We start from the raw sequence: 19,313 nt of genomic DNA, 5'->3' as shown, positions 1-19,313 counted from the left end.
AGTTGTCTTTGAAAAACATCACTACTGTTAGTCAAACACATTTATAATTTTGCTGCTTAGCAAATTAGTTGGACTCAAAATACAGAAGAAAGAGGAAGAGACATTATTACAATCAAAGGGATGTTTAATTTTGTAAAGTGTAACTCATGAAATACAGAAAATTCTGTATTTTTTTTAACCAAATGAGAAGAAATATTTTTTTCTACCAATTTAAATATATTTGGTATTCATTCAGGTGTTGGGGTTTTTTTTTCGGGAGAAATATCACACTGTGGATGTGGAGGTGAGGATGACTGAGTTGTGTGACGTTTTTCTCTAAGATGCCTTCAGTTACAGGTAATTTTCAGAGTGGATTTCTGGTTAATCCTTCACTCGGTCATGTAAACAGTTTGGTGCTTTCCCCTAACTAAAATGCATTTCCACTTTTAGAATTGGATTTCAGTTTAAAACTGGTATGCGGATCCACACAGGTGGGGAGCTGTAAAGAGGAAGCAGCTTTAAATGTAAGTGAGTCTATATTTGTCTGCAGATTCGTAAGAAGTCATAAAAATAAGAGGACCCATTGACTGTGTGTTGGCTCTCTGCCCAGACTGTAAATGCGTGTGTGTGTGTGTGTGTGTGTGTGTGTGTGTGTGTGTGTGTGTACACGCCTACTTCCAACTAAAACCGCACGACACACCCACAAACTCAGTGACTTGGAGAGCAGTACAGTGCAGCTGTGAACACACACTACAGGACAGACGGGTAAACGGATGAGCCTGTGACGAGATGAGCGGTGAGTGAAAATGTTCAGTTAATTAATGGAGAAAATAAAAAGCTGGAAGCAGCGAAGGGTTAAAAAAAGCTCTTTACCTAACAGGCTCAGATTGTGCTTTCCTTCACAGCCTTACATGGACTGCAGTAGCGTTAGAAACTGACAGCTCTGTGTTCTGTTTACTGACACATCAGCTGCTGTCTTTGAACTTCTGCCTTTAATTTTAACTGGATCAGGTGGAAACCTGTGTCATCTCTGTGTCTTAAGTTTGTACTTTATGTTTTTAAGACATTAAAGAAATGACAGAAAAATGTAAACTGGAGCTCAAAGATGTAAAAAAAATAAGAAGAAGAAGAAGAAGGAAAATAACTGTGAAAAAAGCTTTTCTATAAGAAGAAACCTTTGAAATGTAGTAAGTCTCTGTGATTTGAAAACCTCCTTTCTCCTTGTCATTACGGTTAAACAGAGCTTAAGCTTTTGAACAATGAGTGATGCTGAAGTTGGTGAACCTGATCTGAAATCCTCAGGTGCAGCTATGTGAAACTTGATGCGACAGAGAATAAACGGGAAATAAAGCAACATCAAACATAGAGTGTTTCCAGATGGGCTCTTTCATAACATTGAAAAAGTGGCATCCTGGATCCATTAGAGGGGCCGTAAAGGTGGGCAAGGTTTAAAAAAAACATTTTATAGTCTAAAAAAATAACTCAGCGCCTACAGACAGAATGATGTAAATGATAACAAAGCAAACAGAAGAGCCAAAGGACTTCAGGAAGATGCTAAATAACCTGAAGGAGACACAAAACGACCACATGAAATACTACAACGAGGTTTTATGTGACTGCAAACTCAAAGTGACGACAGTGAGAAAAACAACAGGTTGAAAGCAGCCAGGAGACAATAAAATCATAACATGGCGGGATCACAGAGCCCTGTTTTTAATCACAAATCACTGCTTTTTTACTATTAAATAAGGTTTGCTAAAAAGGGTAAAAAATACACTATAAAAATAAGACACAATAAAACATGTTTGCCTAAAAATGTCTTCATTATTAAACAGGTTGTAATGAAAATATTTACTCCACTGCTCTCCAACCTGGTTGTGAAAACAAGTCTGGGTGTATGGGAACCTGTGGGTGCGGTCGAATATTCAGTCTTGCTTGGGAAGTTTCCCAGCTAAGACAAGTGGCCTGTTATTAGTTGCGTGGCAGCCATAATGAGACCTGTTTGAATTGTCCCAATACCACAGAAAGGTGCTTCAGTGCTTATGTCGTCCTTCAGCAGAGGAAACACTGCTTCATACTTTTTGACGGAACAGGAGGCAACTGCATCCTATGATTCATAGCTGTGCACCATTTTTTAAATGATTGTGTGTATATTAATAATAAGTTTTGTGCTGTAACCTGTAGATCAGTTTAGAATTTTTGACGACACCTGAAAATCATACTGCATGAAGAAGATCTTATATAAGCTCACTAAATTATTACGACTTTAATAAAATGGGGGAAAAAAGAATTAAAATTGATTCATGTTTACTTCAGGTAAGCTGGCATAAGTGATGGATGGTGAGAATTTTTCATCAGCCATAAAAACCTCAAACAAAGAGCAACAAAAAATCAATTATTTAAAGGTTATTTGTTTCTTTGTTTCTAAAACTCCAGCCTTTATAATGAACTGATCTTTTTCACTGGTTTTACTCATTTATATAACCCAATTAAAACAGCTGGGGTGAAGTATGATGAACATTTTGTACTCCATGTGGAAGAGAGCTGGAGATTAATAATAAGTAATAATTAAATGTAGAGAGGTATGAATACACAGTGAGTGAAAAAGAAACACTGACTGTATCATACCAAGTCCCACAGTGTGAGAGCGAAGTGCTCTAATAGGGTGATATGGTACTACAAGGTCATTAAGAGAAGATGGGGCCTGATTATTATTTAAGACCTTGTATGTGAGGAGCAGGATTTTGAATTCAATTCTGGATTTAACAGGAAGCCAATGAAGGGAAGCCAAAACAGGAGAAATATGCTCTCTCTTTCTAGTCCCTATCAGTACTCTTACTGCAGCATTTTGGATTAACTGAAGGCTTTCAGGGAGTTTTTAGGACATCCTGATAATAATGAATTGCAAGTAATAAATGCATGAACTAGTTTTTAGCGTCAATCTGAGATATTCACAAAAAGTTGAGTCAGTGGTGCTAGTGTCATTATATATAAATTATATAAAAATATACTGTTCAGCTGAGACTGGAGAAATAACTTGGATGAGTGGCAAAGCATTTCTCCCACTGAAAAACCTACATCCAGATGAACAAAATCTCTTTACCTATATGATTGAGCATGCATCAAGGCATCTGAGACAGGATGTTTCTAATTTTAGAGACACAAGAAAGCAGTCATCCATATCTGTTTAAAACCAGTTAAGCCTCAAATGGCTTGCTGAGCTTCCTGCTTGAAAATGACATGCACAAAATGAATAGAGTATTTCTCTGCAATAACAAACTCTGTGTAAACAGTCTTGGCATAAAAATGAAGCTAACGCTTGTGAAATTTCATCAGAATTGTAAATATTAAGATGAGATGAAAGTTTACTTTGTTACTGAACACAAAAATAGTAAGTAGATTTTTTCTTCGGCTAAACTTTTTTTTTTTTTTTAGCATATAATATTACATTATTGGTACATGCTTTAGTTCACATTTTAATCCAAGAATTCAATAATCAACATAGGAACATAATCTGTGCAAAGATTTATGCTAGCAGAAAGTTAGCGGCCATCCAGGTCTTTATGTCTTTAAGACATTCCTGCAGTTTAACTAATTGGTGTGTGTTATCTGGTTTCATGGACAGATAGAGCTGAGTGTCATCTGCATAGCAGTGAAAATGTATGCTATGTCTTCTAATGATGCTGCCTAGGGGAAGCATGTATAGTGTAAACAGAATTGGTCCTAGCACTGAACCCTGTGGAACTCCATAATTAACCTCAGTGTGTGAAGAGGACTCTCCATTTACATGCACAAATTGGAGTCTATTAGATAGATATGATACAAACCACTGCAGCACAGTACCTGTAATACCTACAGCATGTTCTAATCGCTCTAATAGGATATTATGGTCAACAGTATCGAACGCTGCACTGAGGTCTAGCAGGACAAGCACAGAGATGAGTCCACTGTCAGAGGCCATAAGAAGATCATTTGTAACCTTCACTAAAGCTGTTTCTGTGCTGTGTTGAGCTCTGAAACCTGACTGAAACTCTTCAAATAAGCCGTTCCTCTGCAGATGATCAGTTAGCTGTTTGACAACTACTCTTATCTTTCTCGGATAGTTTGATCATAGTGTGGCTTATTGTGTATATTTGGTGCATGTGCTGCTATGTCATAATGACCAGAGAGATCTCTATCATACACAGAAGGAGCTACGCCTTTAGCCCTAGTGTTTCCTCAGTTGAGATTATTGTCAGATACAGAATGACCACACAACAAAATCATTTGAGGGAGCAACTGCAGAGCTTTACAAGTAACACAGATGATTTTACTGTTGTTGTTTTTTTGTTGTTGTTGTTGTTTTTTGTTTTTTAGCAAAGTGCAAATAAAAGCAACTGTGGGACCTTCTATCTGTAGCCAGTCACTGTGGGCCAAATGCAGTAAACTGTTTTCCAAAGAGTCAAAGTTCGCAGCAGCCAGGCCGAGCGGTGCTCCAGTATTTGTATTCAGTGGATTAAATATATATGGGGAGATCAAAAGTAAACAATGTTCAGAGTTGATGCTGAGAAGAGAAGAGTCAGAGGACAAACTGTTTCATTGTTTAGGTGCTAAATGATGCTGAAGTAATGAAAACTAAACTGTATGTAAATTATAGATATTTCACAGACACAGAGAACAGAGTGAGTGGGAAACACCAACGCTTACTTTAGTGGAGGGTTTTTTATTCAAACCAATGCTATGTGCATGCTTTGGAAAGGATTGCTGGCTTTTAACCTTTATTATAAATGTGTCAATTTATATTTAATGGTATTTTGCAAAGCTCATATAAAAGCTACGTACTTGTCTTTTGATGAAAGGTCATAAGTACGTTAGCTGCCAGCTCTGTTAGCATGTTCACTTAGAATGTTACACCCATAAGGTCTGCAGATAATATGGATGTGAGGTTGAAATTTTAATGATAAATTCCATCTAAATACAACAGGCGAGTGAATGCTTCTCTGTTGACTTTCATTGAAGTTATAAAATAAGATCAGAGCTTTTAAATCTACAACCTTTTTGCCTGAGGTCTCTACATTGGCCTTAATTTCTTCTCATTCATTCTCGCATTCAACATCAAAACACTTGATTGGAAATATTAATCTTTTTAAAGACTTTCTATTGACTCTCATCCATTTTCAGCCCCAAAACACAAAACCACTCATTTTTATTCAACATAACCTCTTAGCACCAAAATTATCAATGAAATCTCTATTTGTATGAGATCTCTGCATGAGTTTTAAGGTATAACATCTGAAGCTTTCTGAAACTATGTGTGTTTAGCATGTGGCTAAAGGGAAACTGTTGGGTTTCAGTTTTATTTGAGATGAATAAAATCTTTAGTTTTTTACTGATAGAATAATTACTTAGAAAGCTGTAGACATATCAGTATAAAAGAATTTGTGGGGGCAGCTGGAGACACGATAACTGGCGCCTGATAACAGTCATGGCCACCTCTTAGCTCAGTACCTGCAAAACAAGCAGCTTGTCCCCTCCAGTTTTAACTGATTAGATAGATGCACATTCTCTACCTGCTACTTTCATTTTTAAAAAGGCATAACTCAAACTGTTGTTGTTCATCTTTTTATATATATTGTCAAAGCTGCTGGCTTTTACTCTAAAAGCATACTAAAGTTCACCAAGACACAGGTCTGTCTTAGCCAAGTATGTTAGCCTGCAACATTCTTCTTTTCCATTGGTATTTTCTTGAATGTAGTCACTGATCGTTAAAGTGCTGCTTGTTTCTGTTTTTGTGGACACACCTTAAAAGGCTAGTGTAAATGCAGTGCAAAATGCAAAGGTTATATTGCAGTAGGGAAATGCTCTGGGAAACCTTCATCTTTTTTACTTTTCATGAGAGAGGTTTTATTATAAACTCCAGAACATGTTTCAGCTCTATAAGGCTACAAAGTCACACATTCACCCCATTATAAACAGATCTCTGCCAAACTTTGAGTTAAATTTAAAAGGATGAAATATAATCGTTTATGCCGCCTCCTCACAAACAGTGGATTTCATAAGCTATTTAAGTCCATCATTATCATTTTGCATTCAACAATTTACATTTCATGAGATAAGCATCCAGCTGGACAGCCTGAATTCAAATATAGAGTGCAGGAACAAACAGCGCTTTTCTCACCTGCTGGACCTATTAATAAAAGCAGCTTTATTTAAAACAGGCTGGCTGTTTTGGTTTTGTATACCTTATATAGATGCACAAGAGTGAACAGTTTCCTTTGCCTTTTTTGTTTAGGCTCATTCAGACATCTCAGCTCTTATCACAAAATTATCTTCAGTTGATTGGCATCAGCAGTCTGACCCAAACTTCATCCATGTGCTTTAGCCTTGAGATAACAGCTGCACGAGGAGGAAATAAAGCAGTATTTTCCTTTTAGCTGAATTTTAATAGAAGCAAACATTAGACTAAAAAGTCCCTCTTCTGTGACCTGAAACTTAAAGGTGAAAGAAATGCATAATGTCCCCATCACCAAAGTGTTCCTAACTCCAGCATGGACAGTATTTTACTAATTGTTTCTATTAACCAAAGCTTTTGCTCTGAGGGCTGCTGACTAAAAGCGAACCAAATATTGTTTTTGTTCATTTAGAGAGCCACTAAATATTTATCCTGCATAAAAGGAGACTGTACATAAGCCACCTGCTTCTGAATTTTTGGAGTCTCATTATTAGCATTTTGCGACAACAATATTAGTGTTGTGAAGCTGGATTTGAACCTATTTCGATAAGATATTACATACCAGCTAAAACAAACTAGCTTAGTTAGCTAAAAATGGGTATTCCAGTATTTAGCCACATCCTGTCCATTACCATCAAACTTGACAACAATACTAATTTAAATAGCGTTTCCAAAGAAAAAAGAACCACTTTATTCAGTTCTACAATCTTTTAAAGACACTTAACTGGGCCTCAGTCATGCTGAGCTTTGCCCTGTTATTTGAATACACTAATGGTATGTATAACACTTCTGATTCATTTTGTATTAAATGGTGCGTTAAAAATTTAATTCTATTGAGATTACAGATGATTGTAATCAAAAGTGTTCATAACATTCACATTTCTGACACAAAAAAATCATCTTCTACTAAAAATATTTGTGTTTCACCAGCACGACTGATGAGCATGACTGTTGCCACGAACAACAACACTACAAAGTCCCACTTGGAATGTTTCCACAAAGATGATGCCTTCAAGTACAGCGCGTACAGATACACGTATCTGCTCGTGTTCCCTGTGGCGTTTATCTGCAACATCGGGGCGCTGGCGGTGTTCTTCAGGCAGAGCAGCCGCAGGTCAGGACATGCAAACACAGAAACATGTACCTCTTTTTTCTTGGTTCTATGCATTGACTTATATTCAATTTACTTTATTCATATATGTTTTATTGTATTTCATATACACATATATATATATATATAACATAATTGTTACTATGCAAACCCACAAAGACACATCAAGTTTCTCCTGTTCTCATTGTTTACCATTACAATAAGCAATTAGCGAACAAAAAGCATGTCTCTATCTCCTGAGCCCTCTGAGATTACTGTAATTTGTTCTCATTATATAAAACTACTATGAACATCCCTGTGGTGAGGTGTGCGCACACCCAAATACAAATCCCAGAGGCCAACTTAAACATAAAAAAATCCATTTACTGAGGTGTTACAGGCCATCTGGAAGGCAGTAAATAATCATACATCTAGGGGGAGCTCATACTAGGGAGGGCAACAAGTATGCAAAAAAAATAGATGCAAATTGAGGCTCTAATAGACACACAAGTTAAACAGGGAAAGAACGGCTAGGTGGGGAGGTGGATAGGACCATCGTCTCACAGCAGAAGACCAGGATTTGAATCTAGTGTGGGGCCTTTCTGGCATGTTTTCTATCTGGTTATGTTCCCCAGTCCAATTGCATGCATGGGGTTAGTTTAACTGGTTATTGTAAACTGGCTATGGATGTGAATGGCTGTCTGTCTCGGTGTCTTAGCTCTGCAGTAGACTGACAACCAGTCCAGGCTTTAACAGGTCTGGTGCACTATGACAGCTGGGATAGGCTCCAGCCCAACCACAACCCTTAGTCTGACAAGTGGAAGAAAATGGATGAATGAGTAATCAGGAACAGTGAAAATACCAAGTTGACAGTTGAAACTAAGACATTAACAAAAGAAGTAAAAGTAATAAGCCCCAAAAGACAAATACCTCTAAGATAATAAACAAAAAAAATCAACATAAAGAGGATCATTACAAAGATGAAGACATCCAATGAGATCCAAGAAAACATTAAGGAGGTTAGACTAACTGGTAGTCTCAACACTAAAGAAAACCACACTGTTGCAGAACCAGTTCTTGCTAGAAAAGTAGCAATGACTAATAGTCTGGACCGTAAACAGAAAATGGAAATGATAAGTGCAACCATAATACGTTTACTATAATTACAGAATTCGAAGAAACGTTAAATATAAACTTAGAAGTTCCCACAGAAAACTCAAAATAGCCCCACAGATCCCCACAGGCTGCGACACTATGACTTACAGCCATCGTCAGAGCGTTGTGTCAAAGGGGGTAAACAAGAATCAAAGGGTCTTCTCCACTGACATCCATCCAACTCCAGTCTTCATATTCAAAACACACAAACATGTGTCTGTAACTGAGATCTAAGCATCAGCTGTAATCCGCTGTTTATCATTAAAAGAAGTAAATATTTCTGTTATCTGCACTTTTGCTCTGAGTTCAACTTTTTTTTCCACCCAGCAACAACAGAAAACTCAAGCATGTTTATATTTGAGGACTTCAGTGACTTTCATCAACTGCTAAAATGTTAAAACATGAGAATTTTACTGTTTAGTATTAAAATATTTTGTATTTATTCAGAGCAGAGTAGAGGTCTGATACTGGCATTGGGAGACGGTTGCAGTTCCAGCCAATCCCAGAGGAGCACGTTGGTGTCGTACAGTGAACCATTGTCTAAAAACCCCAAGAATGTGAACCAGAAAGACGTCTTTTTTTATCTAATGATTTATTTCAGGAGCATGAAGTTCTTTTTCCTCGATGTTGGCGGAGGACTTTCTGTTTACTCCTGCTGCTGTTTAACTGATGGGCTTTCATTTTTTTATGGATGTGGAAGAATGTCGTTGAACTTTCACGGCTTGATGGTATGCGGGTGGTTCTTTGTCTCGTACTGCTCAGCAGTGCGTTGAAGAAAAACACGTTTTTTGTCGACAGGTTTATTCCTTTTTCACAGTACTGAAATATTTCACACAGCAACTTTTGCTTTTAAAACAAAGATACACCAGTAATAAAGTAACCTTAAACCTGTAGTTCCTGTTTCATTACATCAGAATTCCAAGTGCAGAAAACAAACTGGTGGCTTTAATAACAACGTCATACTGGAACTGGCATTTTTCCATTATTTTATGGGCAAACGTGATGAGTTTGTTTTTCTAGGTCGCATCAGGTTTACTGTAAGGTAACCAACCTGCTGCTCTTCTTCTAACAACTCACTGCATGTGCTCCTTCTTGTTTTTCACATCCCTCAATTTCTCATGCAGATCCTCTCTCGACAAAGGGTCCAAGCAAGACAGATATTTACATATTGTCATATTATATTGTTACAGCCCTGCTCACAAGCTGCAGCAAGTAAAGAGACCTTCTTTATTTGAAAATAATTAAGCATTTAGATTTAAAACAAAAAAGCAGATGGCAGAGAGCAAGAACTGTTGCCTTCATCCACACTTGATATATTATGTAGACAGTTAACAATTAAACCCAGGCAACACCCGGAGAAACTTGCACTGCCACTGCATGACCAACTTCTAAAGCAGAGCTGTGCATGCTAGTGTAACAGAGAAACACCAATAAGTTCCTATAAATACTTCATCATAAAATAAAATAATGAATGAAATGAACAAACGAAGCCCATATGTTGCAACGCTGCAATACTTCATCGGTAACATCATGTTGGACCTTGATAGACTTTTATTGAATCCTTGTGTGGTGTTCAGGTCTGTTTGACCTGTTTTCATAGTTTATCAAAAGAAAAGTATCCAATTATTTATTATTTGAAACTCTGATTTCTTTCTTTTGAATTATTTCTTACATAAATAACACATTCATGTTATACATTAGGTGTTTGGGTCTTTGTGTATATGTGTGCTGTGTCTTTCTACTCCAGCCTTTCCTACACAAAGTTGCAGTACTGTAACATTTCCTTGCATTACATTTATTGCTCCTACATCCATACATATTTCTTCTGGTACACAACAGACAAGAATTCCCTGCGTGGTTGTGCAGGGGTGTAAATTACCAGCAAAATAGCATAGCATGTTTAACCATCTGGGAATTTACCCAGATGTATTTATTTATTTATTTATTTATACAGAGATCTTGACACACACACACACACACACACACACACCCGCCCAATTTTCAGCACAAAGTTACGCCGGTGTAGTTGTGTGTAGCTCAAGATGGTGTAAAGATTCCCCGCTCAGAGCACCTCTGTGCTTTGAGACAAGAGGGAAGATGATGAAGAGCTTCAGAGCATGAGACCTTCTGACTTCACCAGAAAAGATCTGTATCTCTAAAAAATTAAAGAGTTATTAATATCTAACAGTCTGTGATTGGGCTTCCCTGACACGTGTCAGCGTGCATGCTGTACTGAAGGCCGACCTCATACGACTGCGTGAAATGTCTGTTTACTTTTTGTTCATTTCGTGCTCGTGGGGTTAATTTGCTTATCAAATTGCATACAAATTAGGGGCAATATTATGGCTACCAGCTTGTTTATGCACCATGCAAACTTGATCTCATGATAAGATCCAAACTTGGGATAACCGTCACGCTCTGTAATTATGTGCAGGTGCGTTCACAATAAGAGTTTTATGTAGTTAACAGTGACCTCCATGCAGCCTTGCTGTGCCTGTAACTGACACCTGACATATGTGAGTGATGAAGCCTGCCCACATGAAGGCTCAGATCTCACTAACAAGGTCATTATGCAATGTGTGAAACTTGCAAAGTCACAATAAACACAAAGATATCAGTAAAATACATTGCTGTGTCTGCTGATCAGCCTGGAGTCTCAGTGGATTATGTTTGTGAGCAATGCTGTGATCTGTAATGAGTAGGGAACAGGTGGGGGAGAGCCTGGAGAGGTGGAGGCATGCTTCAGAGAGAAAATGACTGAAGGTCAGACAGAATACATGTGAGTGAATGAGACAGGTGGAAATGTGAAGATGCAAGGAGTATAGATACCAAATCAACCAAAGCAGCAGCAAGAGTTCGAGAAGAGAGTGCGGTCAGGGTGGAGGGGGTGGAGATGAGTGTCAGGGGTGACATGTGACAGAAGGACAGCAGCAAGAGTGAAAGGGAAGGTTTATGAGATGGTAATGACCTACTGTCAGGGTTGGTTTGGAGACAGTGGCACTGACAGAAAGAAAGGAGGTAGCAAAGCGGAAGATGTTCAGATCTTCATTGGAAGAGAGCAGGATGGACAAGTTAGAAATAATGCATCAGACGAACAGCTGATTTACTCATTTCCCCTTAGAGAGCCCCTCTCCTGTTCTCTGTTAATCTACTGGCCTATAAAGCTGTGAGGTAACACAAGCCTAGTTGCCTAAAACTGAACCTCTTATTAAAATCCACATTCGGTTGCTCTTCAGCTGTAAGTGCTTCAATAATTAAGTGAAAATGTCAAAAAACAAAACAAAAAATGACTTTTTTTTTGTCCCTTTAAGAAACTTTAAATCATCCATTTTTTTCCTTGTCCCCTCAGGAGGTCGGCCTCCTGTGTGATCATGATGAACCTCGCCATATCAGACGGCAGCTTCTCCCTGACCCTCCCGCTGCGATTGGCTTATTACTTTAATGAAGGGAAGTGGTTCTTCCCAGACTGGATGTGCCGACTGTGCGTCTTTGGCTTCTACGTCAACCTGTACACCAGGTAATTCACATTCACTGATCATCACATCCCTTTAGGGAGCATAATCAAAATATGCGTGAAATCATTATGTTCAGAATATGAGTATATATAAAAGTAATAAAGTATAATAAAAGTAAAAAACAATCATTTAGTGACGTCAAACAAACAAACAAAAGCAAGTATTGGAATTAAGCATTTGCATTATGGGGACGTTACGTCCTCAAACATAGGATGAGTCCATGCGTAAGACCTCACATCACCAGCTATACCAGTAGACAAACACACATACATTACACACACACATACAAACGACAGACATTTACTAAAATAACCCTCTTCCGTCCTTCAGCATCCTCTTCCTCACTCTGCTGAGCGTGCTGCGCTGGTTGGCTGTTGCTCAGCCGCTCCGTCACCGCTCTTTAGCTACGCCTGCTCGAACCTTATGGATCTGCCTGGGAGTCTGGGTGTTTGTGGGCGGATCCTCTGTGCCCTTCCTGTCCAATGGGGTTGTACATAGGTGAGACATCCTGCAACATGTTTTTGTTTTCTTCTTTGTTTGTTTTCTTTTTTACGAGACAGAATTTAATAGTTTAACAAATACTTTATTTCATGATAATATCTATTAATTGTTTTTTTCATTTTTTTTTTAATTGGATTTTTAAAAAAATGTTTAGTGAAGGTTCATTTCAAATGTTTGGATTTGATATTATGACTTTTTTTTTTTTAATTTTACATATGTAGATCCTTACAGCTGAAATGGTTTGATTTTCAGGTTTTAAATTAAGGGCTCAGGGCTGAAAAATGTTTATTGTGATAAAGCCAGTTGAAGGTGTTTTCCCTTTTTTGCATGCCGTTGTTCATTGGATTCACTGGACGTTTTAGAGAGATATAAAAAGTTGCGTCCATGTGGTTTTATCCTTGATTTGGCTTTAATGCTTTCGCACAAACTCAGGAGGAACCTTGTTGGAGTGTAATCAGATTAGCTGCTGACTGATCCCGTACTTCCTGCTTTGTCTCATTTTTTTCAATGACAAAATTAACTCACTCTTGAACAAGTTGTACAAGGTCTGAAAAACTTTCCCTGACAAATGACCCCCCCCCCCCCCCTCCCCCAGGTGTTTTCATTTGTTACAGTTCTCTCTCACATGTGAAATGAATAAGAGAGCAGATTTAAGCACATCCCAAGGCCTTAAAACCATTAAACTGGTTTCCGTGTGGTTTATTAGTAGGCATTGTGTCTTGTGTTTGGATTTCCAGTTAAATTAACAGTGATTTCACGCCTGTGATCAGTTTGTGTATACTTATCATGATAAATTTTGCTTGATATTGTCACGGTTACTGGAAGAACTTAAACAAACAAGGAGGCAATGTTTAGCATTAACAACAGTACAACAAACCTTCCTCACATATTTTCCAACTGAAAAAAACAACATTGTCATTAGTTACTATCTCTCCTCTGCACAGCCTTTTCATAGACTCTATGGAAAAGACAGACTAAGCTTTCCTATCTGACAAGGGCTGAAAATACAGAAGTGTCTTAAAATGCCTGCATTGTGCTGTCTGATAGCATCAGAGACTCAGAGCAAAAGAGCCTCACTCCATCTTCTTTTTATAATATGAATATAAATAAATACAGATTCTTTTTGGATCATTAATCACATAAAACTGCTTTAGTAGAGTCCTAAAATATAAGTCTATAACTGGAAATGAACTAATTCGGCCCACTTTCCCTGACAGTGGTCTTTGTAAAATTGGTCTGAGGAGCAGGAAATGTATGTCTTCCTGTCCTGATGTTGAGGGGAGATGATAAAAGCATCAGGGAAATGTCTCCTCTGGGAGGTGATGATAGAACCGAGTCTTGCATGTTTTGGCCTACTGAGCAGTATTAAAGTTGTTTTTTGGCTCCATTTGTTATGGAGTCTTGTCCACCTGAAGATGCAAGATTCCCAAATAAAACAATCGTCTCTTTAGACAAATGTCCCCCTGATCAAAAACTGACTGAAGATCTTTTTTATCTTTACAGTATTGTAGTATGTCATAAGTTTCTAATCTGTAAAGTAAATTTGCCTTTGAAAAATAACTGAAAAAAAGTATGAAGAAAAATTATTTAATTAGCATATTTACCAACTGTTGGTTCTCATCACTTGTCAGCCAGTCAGGCCATTTCCCCAATATTGGAAACCTTAAGTCTTAGCACTATTTAAACGAGTGAAAATGTAAAAAAAAAAAAAAACACTTTTTTTTTTACCATCAGTGACGGCTGATGGTAAAAATTCTTTCTGGGGTGGGGGCACCATTGGGTCTGTCAACTTTTCATTCTTTTCTTTGACTGAGTGCCTTAAAAATGTTGCAGTAAATAAACAATCAAATTTTACTTTACGTTTTAGCGCTTGAAGTTGCCATCCTCAGTCAAAAACTAGCTAATGAGTTAGTTCTTGTTCTTCTCCAGGACAAGAGTTCCTGTGCTGTGGCGATGTGTGAATGTGTGAATGATGCTAAATTGTCCAATCAAATTTTTAAACAAGGCAGATTTTTAAGGCAAGTGGTCAAGGACACATAAACCAACTCCAGACTTCCATTTTGCGGCTTCCATGGAAGGAAGTCGATATATATGAACTTAATGCATAATCTAATGAAGTTTGACCACTACACACACTACGCAACTACAGGTGTTATTTAAGCAAACTGTACTTATTTATAATGTCGTAAGTTTGGAATGAATAGATTGTGTGTGACGAATGTTACGCCCCCTAAATATTTTTATGGGTTAGTGCCCTAGCATATTCTATTGACAAGCTTCCTTTGCTCTACACATAGTTTCTACCACTGAGACCGAAACACTTTTTTAATATGAGACTGTAAACATGTTTATTTCTGCTGTAAAGTTGCCATTTTAACAGGTGAGTCTATGGAGCCCCCCTACTTTTAGAGTCAGCCTCAAATAGACACCTGAGCTATGGCTTTTTTTTTTTTCAGCCACTGCACACATGGTGTCACAGCTCTAAAAAGCTAGCTTAAGTGTCTAAGCAGTTTAACATTAAACAGCATCACAACACCAATATGCTTATTATTTTTAATGAGCAGAGTTGTAATACTTTATTTATTCAGTGTTAAGCTTCCCTGCAGGACTCTTAACTTTACAGTTGAATGTTTCTAGTTCAATGGATGGTGGCTTATGTTGGAAATATTTGTGCCAGTTTATAATTTTCTAACCATTTGTGAGGTGGTGCAGTTTGATTTCAACACATTAGCTTTATCTGGTAATTCTGAAATATATAAAAAATATTGATATGCACTAACGCCTATAACACTGCACTGCCGTAGAGTGATTGAATAAATAAAGTTCAAAAAGGTGGCGGCTGGGCTGTGGGGTTTTTATTCATGCCTTTCCTCCTGTCCCCTTGATTGTATTTGGAAGCAGTCTGACATGCTGCAACATGCTCAAAGAAAACATGTTCAATACTCATGCCAATGTTAAAACAACAAAAATAAGTATAGGTTATGGTGCTTCTAAAAGGTGCTTCCTTAAACCATAACATATGTCAAGTTAATCCAAATTTAATAATCTAAAAATTTAATAAAATGTCACAGAAACACAGCTGAATCTATTTAATTCATTTAATCAAACAGTTATGTAGGTATGATGGATAAAACGTCATTTCTTTGCTTGTCTCGCTCTCTCTCAGGAACAATGCAACTCGCTGCTTTGAGCCAGAAACCCCAAAGTCCTGGTCGATTATCCTGGTGTTAAACTACGTGGCGGTGACTTTTGGTTTCCTCATACCTTTCCTCACCATCATCATCTGCTACAGCAAAATCATTCGACAGCTAACGGCCGACTCGAGCCCCAGCGGCACCAACCTGGCCAGCAAGAATCGCACTCGCAACCGGAGGCGCTCGGTGCATTTGGTCAGCATGGTGACAGCGACCTTCCTGCTCTGCTTTCTGCCCTATCACCTGGTCCGCTCGCTGCACCTGCACGCTGTGTGCAACCGCTGGAACTGCAACATCTTGCTGGCCCTGCAGCGAGGGGTGGTGGTGACCCTGTGTCTGGCAGCGTCGAACAGCATGGTCAACCCGCTGTTGTATTACTACTCTACAAGGACGTTCAGGGAAAACTTGAGGGAAGCCCACTCCTCACTGCGGTCCAGCAGAGGAGGGTCCATCAAATCGGCGAGCATGAAACGGAGAAACACCAGCTGAGGAGGCTGTCAAAGTGAGGCTGCTAACAATGTTCCTCATAAAAGCTTTGAGTTAGACTTTGTTTTATCTACTCCAGTGGAAATATAGATGACATTCCACTAAAGCTCTGAATCTTCTTTCCTAATATGGAGAGAAAAGCGGGTGGAACTACATGACTGAACTTTTCACTAGGACTAAGAATCCCTAAACGGACAAACGGACCAAAAAGCTATCAGGAAGGACCTGAAGGACTGTGAGGAGTTGAGAATGGTTCATGAGTTTTAATGGACTCCCATACCCTTCTCAAAGGACTTTAATGGGTGTTTCTGAAGAGTTCTGGGGTCTTTGAGTTCAAGGGTTACCCAAGAGTCTGAGAGGTTGTGAAGTTTCAAGAGTTGTTGAGAAATTCATATCAGATTGATAAGAATAATTCTGTTCAAATGTTGCTTTTGCCAAACTGTAAAGTACTTCTAGAAGCAAATCTTGCCATTCTTCACATTCCTCTGAGCACTTATTTCACCAGTTATTTTGAAGCAAATTCCGTTTTAATTTTAGTAAACGTGGGTCCATAAAAACTGCATGTAAAAAATCACCTGTCAGATCAGGTAAAATTCAGCTTCTTTCTTTTGATTTTCCTGTCGTGTGTTTGGTATAAAAACCAGAACATGGAAAAGTTGCAGAGTAAAAGCAGCCCCATTTCTTGCAGAGTAACAGCGCCCTCTTCAGGCTTTAGTGAAGTGTTTGGAGAAGTTACTGAGTCCTTTTCTTAATTATATGCAGCAGGAGACTGCAGACCATAAGAAGCAACTCTGAGCAATTTTGACTTAGGGAGAGGCAATTAATTAGATTTTGATTTAAATTACGAGTTTGGGTTCATTGATCATTTTCATTGGAACATTATTAGAACAAGATAACTGGCATGAATGCATTTATTTTTTCTTTGCGATATAAATCAAGTGGACCATTTTGCTTTCCAGTGGTGTATTTTTGTTCCTTGCTAAGCTCAACCTCAGTCGCTTTTTAGTTCAGCTCTACAAATATCTCGTCTAGGGGTCTTGAACCCACAACTATTTTGGCAACGAGTAAACTCGATCAATTACAAAATTATCTTATACATTTTTCATGGAGAAAAATAGATACGTTTATGAAGTCCATCACAGGCAACCAAAAGTTTGAAAATCTTTTTAATTACAGCAGCAGGTGAAATATCAAGTTAAACACCACAAATGTAGCTTAACAACAGGATATTATCATAGCAAGACTTGTTTGTGGCTATTTCGTGGGATTCCTTGGGTCTAGAATTGCTTAAAATATATTTTTTTGATAATGAAGGTTGCTCAGGTGAACCAGTGGAAAGATATATATATAGAGAGAGGGTTAAAAATGCACTTTTTATAAGTTTAATGAAAATCTATGGAAGGTTTCAAACTGTGAAACAGCTTATACTGAAACACTGTTGTTGATTACTTCTTCCACCTCTGACTTCATCTTTTTGAGGACTTTGGATGACATGATATGTACTAACACTGCGCTTTGTTCCCGAGTGTGAGATATTTGTGTCCGTGTGTCATTATTGTTGAAACATATGATGCTGTTTCCAGTGAAGAGTTGTTGTTTACATGTTTATTTATTTGCAAATAAAAACTTCAGGGACATTTCACATGAAATGGAAACATCTCCGTTCCCTCCTTTCCCCCAAATTCATCTTCCTGTTTATTTTCCACAGAACAGAATTTTTTTTCTTTGGATTTACTACATTATATATTTATTTATTATTGAAGGTCAAATATGATTGTCTCATCCCTGTAAGGGTCGCAGTGGGACCCTGTGTGCACTGAGCAGCAGTGAATGATGATGTGTTTATTTGATGAAAATACACTGGCCCTGAAGTTAAACAATAACGATAACGCACAATAAAATGTGTGCTCGCTTTCAGTTTTAAGGTTTTAGATATCAGAACATAATGCAAAGTCTGTTCATCACCTCAGATTAACAAAAACATCCATATTCCCCCATGTCCTTGTTTATTTAACATGAATTAAGCCAAAGCAATGAAAACCTAAGCTTATATAGGAATTGAGAAAAAAAAGCTGCTAATGAAATGCAGTTGATTAACTGATGATCAGTAAGATGATGATCAGATAACCACTTGCATACAACCAGAGTCACAATATTTATTGTCATTGTACAAAAGCTAAAACCGAATTGTATCAAGTCCCACTGAGTGCAAAGAGAGCTGGGTGGGATGTGTCCTTTGGGAGACTGTGGGCTTTACTGTGGCAACTGTGATGATCCTCTGTGCATTCAAAAGAGCATTTGTAGAAGAACAAGCAGCTCCTCAGCTAGGGTGATGTTTTACCTTCTTGACTAGTGATGTGATTTTAGTTTTCCAGAATAGATCATCATCCAGGTGCAGGCCCAGAAATCTGAAGTCAGAGACCCGCTCCACAAAACTGCTATTCATGTATATAGGCTGAGGGTCACATCTGTTTCTCCTGAAGTATTTCCGTAGTTTTTTGTGGCATTGAGGACCAGCTTGGTATTACTAAAGAGTGTACAGTAAGGATTCAGGATCTGTGGGGAGCCAATGTGTAAGCTGAGTGTTGGGATGAAGTAGGGCCCTACTCTGACACTCTGGGTGGTCGCTGAGGACCTCATTAATTCAGAAGCAGATGTGTAGCCAAGGTTGATCATTTTTGTAGGCAGTTTGTTATGGCTGCGTTAAACATCTGGCTAGAGTCAGTGTAAAGAAACTGAATATAACTGTATTCCAGATGGGTAAAAGCAGTTTTGGGTTGATGAACCTTTCAGTGTGTTAACACAACGCCAAAAGGAAAGATATAATCTCAAGAGAAGCAGCTATTGTTGCCCGTCAGTCTCAGAATAGTTATAAGGCCATTTCTAAATAATCTACGGTCCATCATCTTGCAGTGAGATAGATTATTCTCAAGTGGAAAACATCCAGAAAAGTTATCAGTACTCCCAGGAGAGGACATTCCAGGATTTAATCCCATGGTCATAGCGTGCAATGCTCAGAGAACATGCAAAAGCCCAAGAGCTACAACTCAGACTCTGCAGACCTCGATTAGCATGATAGAGGTTAAAGTTCATGACAACACAATTAGAACAACGCTGAATACGTTTGGGTTGTTTGGAAGGGTTGTGTTACGGATTCAAATATCGGGGATGGATACAAGAGG

General features: G+C 38.2%; 1 protein-coding gene across 2 annotated transcripts; it reads left to right on the top strand.

Moving 5' to 3' along the window:
• Positions 1-696: 696 nt before the first annotated feature.
• LOC146389822 (cysteinyl leukotriene receptor 1-like) lies at positions 697-19,278 on the top strand. Of its 2 annotated transcripts, XM_084913111.1 has the most exons (5): positions 697-775; positions 7,121-7,304; positions 11,785-11,952; positions 12,281-12,448; positions 15,618-19,278. In XM_084913111.1, the coding sequence occupies exons 1-5, from the start codon at positions 769-771 to the stop codon at positions 16,132-16,134; spliced, it is 1,044 nt and encodes a 347-aa protein (XP_084769237.1). In that variant the 5' UTR covers positions 697-768; the 3' UTR covers positions 16,135-19,278. The 2 variants fall into 2 exon arrangements, with proteins under 2 accessions (XP_084769237.1, XP_084769229.1); XM_084913103.1 differs by having other exon boundaries at positions 712-7,304.
• The last annotated feature ends 35 nt before the right edge of the window (positions 19,279-19,313 follow it).

Source organism: Perissodus microlepis, chromosome 3 (genome assembly GCF_051167445.1).
Source record: "Perissodus microlepis isolate ML-2025 ecotype Zambia chromosome 3, ASM5116744v1, whole genome shotgun sequence".
Classification (NCBI taxonomy): domain Eukaryota; kingdom Metazoa; phylum Chordata; class Actinopteri; order Cichliformes; family Cichlidae; genus Perissodus; species Perissodus microlepis.
This window is presented reverse-complemented; position numbering and strand designations above follow the sequence as displayed.

Bases quoted from the DNA above. Each gene is read 5' to 3' on its own strand.
- LOC146389822 (XM_084913103.1), top strand. From the start codon at position 6,928: ATGCTGAGCTTTGCCCTGTTATTTGAATACACTAATGGTATGTATAAC. The intron at 7,305-11,784 runs GTCAGGACATGC...TTGTCCCCTCAG, and splicing joins TTCAGGCAGAGCAGCCGCAG to GAGGTCGGCCTCCTGTGTGA. The intron at 11,953-12,280 runs GTAATTCACATT...TCCGTCCTTCAG, and splicing joins TACGTCAACCTGTACACCAG to CATCCTCTTCCTCACTCTGC.